Source organism: Solanum tuberosum, unplaced genomic scaffold, assembly GCF_000226075.1.
Source record: "Solanum tuberosum cultivar DM 1-3 516 R44 unplaced genomic scaffold, SolTub_3.0 scf00483, whole genome shotgun sequence".
Classification (NCBI taxonomy): Eukaryota; Viridiplantae; Streptophyta; class Magnoliopsida; order Solanales; family Solanaceae; genus Solanum; species Solanum tuberosum.
This window is the reverse complement of record NW_006239406.1, coordinates 50,225-58,316: the sequence shown is the minus strand read 5'-3', so window position 1 is coordinate 58,316 and position 8,092 is coordinate 50,225. Positions and strand designations below refer to the sequence as shown.

At 35.0% G+C, this 8,092-nt stretch overlaps 1 protein-coding gene across 1 annotated transcript in view; it reads right to left on the bottom strand.

Annotated features, from left to right (window-relative positions):
- The window catches only part of LOC102589855 (aminoacyl tRNA synthase complex-interacting multifunctional protein 1), a 24,510-nt gene extending 17,414 nt beyond the window's left edge, over positions 1-7,096 (bottom strand). The window contains exons 1-2 of the mRNA XM_006364195.2: positions 6,503-7,096; positions 1,864-2,070 (exon numbers count right to left, since the gene is read on the bottom strand). Coding sequence (XP_006364257.1) covers positions 1,864-2,070; positions 6,503-7,015 — 720 coding nt within the window. The 5' untranslated portion in view covers positions 7,016-7,096. The remainder of the gene's footprint in view (positions 1-1,863; positions 2,071-6,502) is intronic.
- Between the last annotated feature and the right edge of the window lie 996 nt (positions 7,097-8,092).

Below are 8,092 nucleotides of genomic sequence, written 5' to 3'. Positions count from 1 at the left end.
AGTTCTAGGAGTAGATATAATAATGAAGATGATATTGATGATATGATAGATTGTATTATTGAACTTTCTCATAATGATAGAAATGATTTTGATGCATATATTAATCAGTGTACGGAAACTATTAAGGATACACAAAGTTTACCTGATCTTCTAGATTAGTGGAGAAATCGCGGCAAGGGATTTCCAAAACTTCAACCGGTGGCTCGGAATGTGTTAGCGATTCAAGTATCTTCAGTAGCTTTGGAAGGCGTTTTTAGTGCAACAAGATTTCAAATTGGAGAGCATAGATATTCATTAGCAGCAGATAACTTGGAGATATCAGTATTATTTAAAGATTGGATTAATAGCGAGAGAAGGAGTTATGGGCGTCCAGCTTTACCTACCCAATTTGAAAATGTTATTGATGAAATGTTGCAAGATTTTAGTGACGACGACATTGATGCATTGGAGGAACTAGCCGATCAACCAATTCCAGATCATGTTACTAGAGAAATGTTAAATGACTTAAGACAAGACTGGCTTGGTACCATGAACTATTAGAATGATAATTCGAGGTCTAATTCAAACAGAACTCTTCCTAGAAGGTGGCTGTGTAGATTAGGTCCTCTACTAATATTTTGTAACTAAAATTGTATTATTTAATTTTTATTAATAAAACTATAGGCTATTCGCCTTAATTTTTTTTTTATTATCGTCTTCAATTTTAATACAAAGTCTTTTTATTTATTATATTTTCAATTTTCAAATGACAAAGGTGAAACTTAAGTTATAATTTGAAATTTAAATAAAAATTAAAAATTAAAGTTTGAAATTTAAACTTTTAAAGTATAAAATATAAACTTTTAAAGTTTGAAAAAAAAACTTTTACAGTTTGAAATTTAAATTTTAAAGTTTAAAATATAAACTTTTAAAGTTTGAAATTTAAACTTTTAAACTTTTAAAGATTGAAATTTAAACTTTAAACTTTTATAGTTTGAACTTTAAACTTTTAAACTTTTAAACTTTTAAAGATTGAAATTTAAACTTTAAACTTTTAAAGTTTGAAATTTAAACTTTTAGAGTTTCAAACTTTATGATGTAAAGTTTAAAAATTGAAAAAAAAAAAGCAATATTTTGTAATTTATTTCTTTTAAATTAGACTTTTAAAAGAAATATTTCCTAATTTTTTTAATTTTAATAATTAATTAATTTTTTTTAAAAAAAGTGTCGTTATCCCGGTTAACCGGTCCGGTCCCGATACTGTACCAGTCCGGGACGGTACAACGTATAAATTCCAAAACTACCGGTACCGATGCAGTCCCGGTTCCGGCCTTTTTCCGCCTGGTGGACGCCGGTTCCGGTTGGTGCCGGTCCGGTAGTTCCGTTACCGGTTCCGTTGTCAGCCCTACAGTAGTACGAGCCTATAGAACAGATCCTATTCAAGTAAGGTCATAAAAGAAAAATGCACATTAGTTTAACACAAAGATAAAACACCATTTGGCTATAATCCTATCCCGATGGTCCAAAAACTGAAACACTAACAAGTGAGGTAAGTGTAACTTCTGGGAATAGAAAGATAGGGAAGTACACACCTGTAGACGCAGTCATTCTCCAAAAACTGAATCTCAGGTGCATGTAACCTTGACATAGTCAAAGACTTAACCTGGATAGCAGTCCTATTTTCTCATAGTCCAATGAGCAATACTAGAGGAAAGGACGAAAGCATTTATTTCCCTTTCCTCCCAACTCAACTACCCTCACGCTCACTATAGCATAAACTAGTTGCTTCAAGTAAAAGAAAGAACATCACACAGAAGCCTCTTGGCTTTTTAGGCTAGTGCACCGCCTCTTATAGGCAATCAAACTTTACAACAGAGATGTTACCTGGTTGGGTGTTGCCACATCAGGTAGATTATCCTTTTCATCAGCAGAACCAAACCATATCCTCTCCCCAGGTACTGCACCTTCAGGTGGTTCTAGAAGTTCCACATTCTCATGAGATGCATCAGACACTGCCATCAGCATTCCATTTGATTTGACACCACGCATATTCCTTGGCTTTAAATTTGCAAGAACAATCACACTTCTTTCCTGCATTTTGCAGCATGCATCAAATGCTTTCTTCAAATTATTAACTGTAGAAGTCTTTAACATGTCACTATTTGTGGACTTTAGAAGCTTAAGCACATAAGAGACGCATTCACCATAATGTAAGCACAATAAACAAGTTCTGTTGCATCTTAAGATATGCCAAAAACTATCATATTATTAATTACAGAAAAAGAAACAAATGAATCAAACAATCATAAATGAGTTGTCCCGAGAAAAACTACTCCCTCTAATTCCATATTAAGTGAATTTGTGAGGTAATGCACACCCATTAAGAAAAACATTCAAGGACATGATTTAAACCATATTTTCCACTATTCTCCTTTTGTGAAATCATAAATATAACTTTGTAAGTAATGCAATGTATCTCCTAGATATGTAATATAAAACTTGGAAGGGAAGGGCCAATATGGGGAAAAGATTGAAACATTTATCCTGAACTTTGAACAATTCAATTTTTGAACAATGAAAAAAGTCCCAAAAATTCACTTAATATAGAATAGAGGGAGTAATATATAAAGTTCTATCAGTTTAACTAGAAATGTGCTCCAATAATACTTGAAGCAAGAGGATTTTTTTAAAACCTAACCACTGGGATTTACGAAGATTCAAACTCCAATCCTAGAAACTTGAAATCATAGCTATTTTAAAGGTTGTTGGATGTCAACTACTACTACTACTACTACTACAACATACCCAGTATAATTCCACAAAGTGGGGTCTGGGGAAGGTAGAGTGTTGTTTCCGATAGACTCTTGACTCAAGGGAATAGTCCAAAGCAGTCCAAACAACGAAGTAATAGAAGTACAAAAAATAACATATAGTAATGGGACAATAACTACAACAAAATAATTTGATAGTCGAAGCACAAGACAACAAATAATAACATAAATCAAAGGACCAGAAACTATCGGGGGAATAATATAATACAACTAGTATGGACGATAACAAGACAGTGCACCACTACCTACTAACCTCCTACCCTAATTCATGTCCTCCACAACCTCTTATCTAAGGTCATGTCCTCGACAAGCTGGAACTGCGCCATATTCGGTCTAATCACCTCTCCCAATACTTCTTTGGTCTACCTCTACCTATCCTGAAACCATCTATAGCCAGCCTCTCACACCTCCACACTGGAGCATCTTGACATCTCTTTTTTACATACCTGAATAATCTCAGTCTCGCGTCCTGCACTGGAGTTATGTTTGGACATGAAACAAAGTTGAAGTTTTTTGAGCAAAAATTTGAAAAACTCCTAGAAACTATTTTCAAATCTCAAATTCAATAAGGTATACCTTCTATGTGAATTTTCCTTTTTCTAAAAGTATTCGGTATTGTTGTCTCCTTGAGCAATAGACATTTAGACTTCTGACTCCAAGAAATCTCTTCAAATTTTGCCAGCTGCTGCAGCTCAAGTTTGAGATTCTTAGATGTTGCAATTTTATATGGTACTAGAGGTCTGGTTGCACCAGTTCGTTAAATCAGCATTAACTCTCCCAAGGCTCTGCTCCTTTGTGTGTCAACTTTTTCATAGACTTCTTTGTTCCATGTTGTAATATCCTTCTTAAGGCATCTCAGTTTTGTATCAGAATTCACACATTTGTTTCTTGAAATTTGCCGAAATATCTAGGTGACCGATCCTCAATTTTTGTTTCTTGAAGAATAACTAGATTAATTTTTCATTTCTGATTAAAGATTTCAGAGTTTCCCTCGACACTTCCATTTAGTCCACTCACATTCCAGTTGGTGGATTTCTTTATGCATATTATGGCCCGAATTAGCATGACCTATTCCTTGGACCCTCGCAATTTCAACAAAAACCCATCACAAATCCCGTCTTATCTGAACTAGGCTCACTTGATCACTAAAAAGTCATCCATCTAATTTGACCTAAGTTGCTCGGACTCAGGTCGGGGTGTCCGATACGGGTGCAGATCTAGAGGTCGGATCCTTCATGATCTAATTTTCAAGATTTGGGGATATGGATCCATGTATGGATACGGGTGCGGGGATTCACCTAAAAATAATTAAAATATTTAAAACTAGAGTTATAAAACCCAAATTATGAGATATTATGTGGAAAACTTGAGGAGAATCCTTGAAGGAGATTAAAGGAAAAGGAGTGACATAGAAATTTCTATATAAAAGGTATTCTTTTTTTTCTTTTGATAACCGAGAAATCCGTCTGTGACCCGCCCTTTGGACCAATCACAGCCTTCTAAACTCGGTGGATAATGGGCCCGCCCCTCTACCCTTCTCCACTTAAATACCGGGCTTCGCTTTGCGTGGTGTGGGGCTTGAACCTGCGACCTAAGCCACAAATCCTCCACCTTTTGCCACTTGAGCTAGGCCTTGGGGGCATATAAAAGGTATTCTATTCCCTTCAATTTCACCTTAGCTTTTGTATTGATTATAGGAATCATTAAAATTGTCTAGACTTTCCCCATCGATTTTGGTCAAAGTATCCAAAATCCGTTGACCAAATCGGAAACGGATCCCACACCCTCACCCACACCCATGTCGTGTCGACACGGGTGCGGCACCAAAAGTGAAGAGTCCGAGCAACTTAGAATTTGACAATCTTCTTATTTGTCACTACTTATATGGCTTTAAGCCAAAGACCCTCTAAGAAAGGTACCAATGGGAAAGATCAATAGAACCTGGCTGAGTCCAATCTGGGATATAAGCGCCCTTTTTTAACCAATTCTGAACGGATTCACTCATGCCAGAAGGAGCATCCTCACTTAGTGATCAATTCGCTTCATGCAAATCCGAAGAAGTTACAAGGGACAAGTCATACACATGAAATTTTCTACGTGGGATTTTGGTTGGAGTTTGTAGAAGTATCTAGTAACCTTTTTCTACTTAGTTCTACACCATTGCTTCTCACCCTTCATTTCAAACTCAAGGTAAAGCCTTGATCGATATGAGAAAGATTAGATCAAGAACCTAACATGTACAAGGGGTTTGGGATTGAATAGCCTTACTCAACAAACACCTTCCTTATTAACTAATAAGGTTGCTTGTTTCCACTCATTGAAGATTTTTAGCTACAAAAGATCAACAATCCCATCATAGAATTCTGACTTAAGTTTTTCATTCAATCCAACCTAATCTCCCTAAGCTAAGGGCTCTCAAAATTTTGTTAAAAGAGTCGGTCTAACGAGGCTTCTTTCACTAGTTGAATTTCCACGAATAGAACAACTCAGTCCATCTTAGAATGAATATACTTCTAGTCATTGATCTAATCCAGATCTTTGACAACAGAGAGATTTCTGAATTGCGAGGTACCATTACGAGCTCAATATATACGAGTATGTTTTTGAAAAAATAACTCGAACTTCATGTCAGTCGCTTGCTTTAACTACTCATACTATGAATTTGGGAGCATCAACTCCATTCCCGTGGGCTTTGAGGAGCACGAGAAATAGTTGGAATTTTATGAAAACGATATTTTTATTTTTTTTTGAAATTGGTAAATTGTAATATTTTGTTCTTTTAGTTTTGTAAGCCTTCCACTTCTCTCTTAGCTTTGCATCCTGTAAATCCTTTGTCTATTCGGCTCTTCCTTTTAATAGGTAAAATCAAAATGTGACATTTAACGATGAAATGCCAGGAACTTTTCAAAATAGAATCACAAAACCTAAGAATCGAGACAAGAATAAAGTTTCAGTTCTGATTACAATAAAGTGTTCAATCTTGTAGATTGGATTAGCTTTTTCCTAAATAAAGGAAAGGAAACATTGGTAGGTCCATAGGTCACTTGAATTGAGAATGACATTGAAGAGATAATAGTCAGATGCAACCTAAAAGGAGACATCTAAAGAGTAGTGTCGTCTAAGTGGATATTCAAGTGGTTGAGACATAAGAGTAGCAACATGAAGCTTTTAGGTACGAATGACAGCTAAAACACCCAGGGGCAATTTCGTTCACACACTTGTTATTCGAGTACCATACTACAAGAACTTTTATGCCGGAAGCAATCATGTAGCGAATGTGATACGATGAAGAATAACATAAGGATTGTCATACAATGGATAATAGTAAAAGGGATAGCTATGCAGGGATCACCTACTTTAAAAGCATTTTTTTCTTTAAAATTATTCTTATCCAGGTATTGTTAATAACCATATTCTTCTCCTACATTCTATCTCATATATAATACATGAATTCTCACACAAGTATGCCAAGTTTAACTTCGAAAATAGACAACAAGATTAGCAAAAACAACAACATATCCAGTGAAATCTCTCAAGTGGGGTCTGGGAAGGTAGATCATACACAAACCTTACCACTACCTCGTGACAACAAGATTAGCATATATGCATTATCAGGATATGTAAAGAAAAAAACAAGCAGTACAAATCCACATTAGAAATTAGTGTATACTAGAAAGCAGCAGCAGCAATACCTGAAGATGATCAAGAGGTACATACTTAACCAACCCACTACAAATGATTCTTGGTTCAGCCTCACCAACATCAACCTCTTCAACATAAAGTGAATCAGCCTCCTCATGTCTCCACGCTCTAATTATCCTCCCAACCCTAATATCCAAACTATTCGCCGCATCCTTAATCTTCCTCATCTTACTCTCCTCATCCTCCTCAACTACTTCACCAGACGAATCCTTCTCTTCTACACTCACATTTGATTGTGCCGTACAGTAAAAATTAAAGTATAACTTTGTAATCTGACTACCCCAATCACCAATTCTATGACCATTGACACCAGTACTGAAAAGGGTATTGTTCTTTTTCTGGTGCTGAAGTGAGAATGTTGAGGAACAATAGTGCACCCTTGAGCGTGAAGCAATAACAGTAGATGATGAAACTACTGCAGGAATTGAATTTGTTCGGCAAGAAAATAACAGAGTTCCACTTCCCTTTAACCAATTAGCTGCCCCAATTCCCATTACAGCCATTGCTGGTTAATTGCTCTTCGAGCGCTACGAAGAAGTGAAGAAGACGGAGTGTGAATTGGGCTTAGGATAAAAACTAGAGAAAATATTCATATTAGTCACTTTAGTTTTGGATATTACACAAATTCAAACTACAGTAAATTAATATAGCTGGACCATAAAATATTATTATTTTATAGAGGTATTATTTAATCGATAAATTAACATTTATTAATTTAAAGAGTGTTTTGAGATTCAATCTTGTGATGCTAGGATAATAAGAGATTTCAAGATGTATTATCGCAACAACTTTTATCGTAGGATATTAGAAGGCTTATGAAGTGAGACAAACTGATCCATGAAAGATTAATGTTTTGGATGTTATTACAATGTTCAGCAAGAGACAATAACAAATTATTTTTGAAACTGCAATAAAATTTGTTTGAAGGATGAAATCTCAGAGAATTTGAATGAACCCACTTGTGAAAACATCATTCATGAACTTGAGGTCATGATTAATGATCTCGATTACCGAAATAAAATGGACGTCAATAACCTATTGGATCACCATAGGAAAATGATACATGTTCAGAGGTCCGAAACTTAGAAAAAATTGTGGATCTCATAAAAAAATAATGTTGATGATAATACAATACCTTTGAAACCAGTTACGTGTAAGAGAGCACTTATCAAATCTAGAACTCTTTACACTTTTATGGTGCAATTCGAAAAGACAACATCAAAATATTTGGATGCAAAAAGAAAAGTTAAAGATGAACTTCAACTAGATCGAAAGTTTAACAAAAAAACAAATCACAATAGAATCACATTTCACTAAATTGTATTAGATATATTTGTACTTTTAAAGAAATATTAATTTATAATTTTAATGGGATCAAATATTCATATAGGGGTCTTCTAAAAATATATTATCTTATTATCTTATCGAAATAGGTGATTTTTTCCATTGGCGCAAGTCGGGACCGGAAGAAAATATTATCTTAGAGAGATTATTAATTTACCGAGTATTAATTTAGTTAGGTTTTGCGGTACTCTATTTTATAAAGTGGAGCACTGATAGTCCTCTTACCATACAAAAGA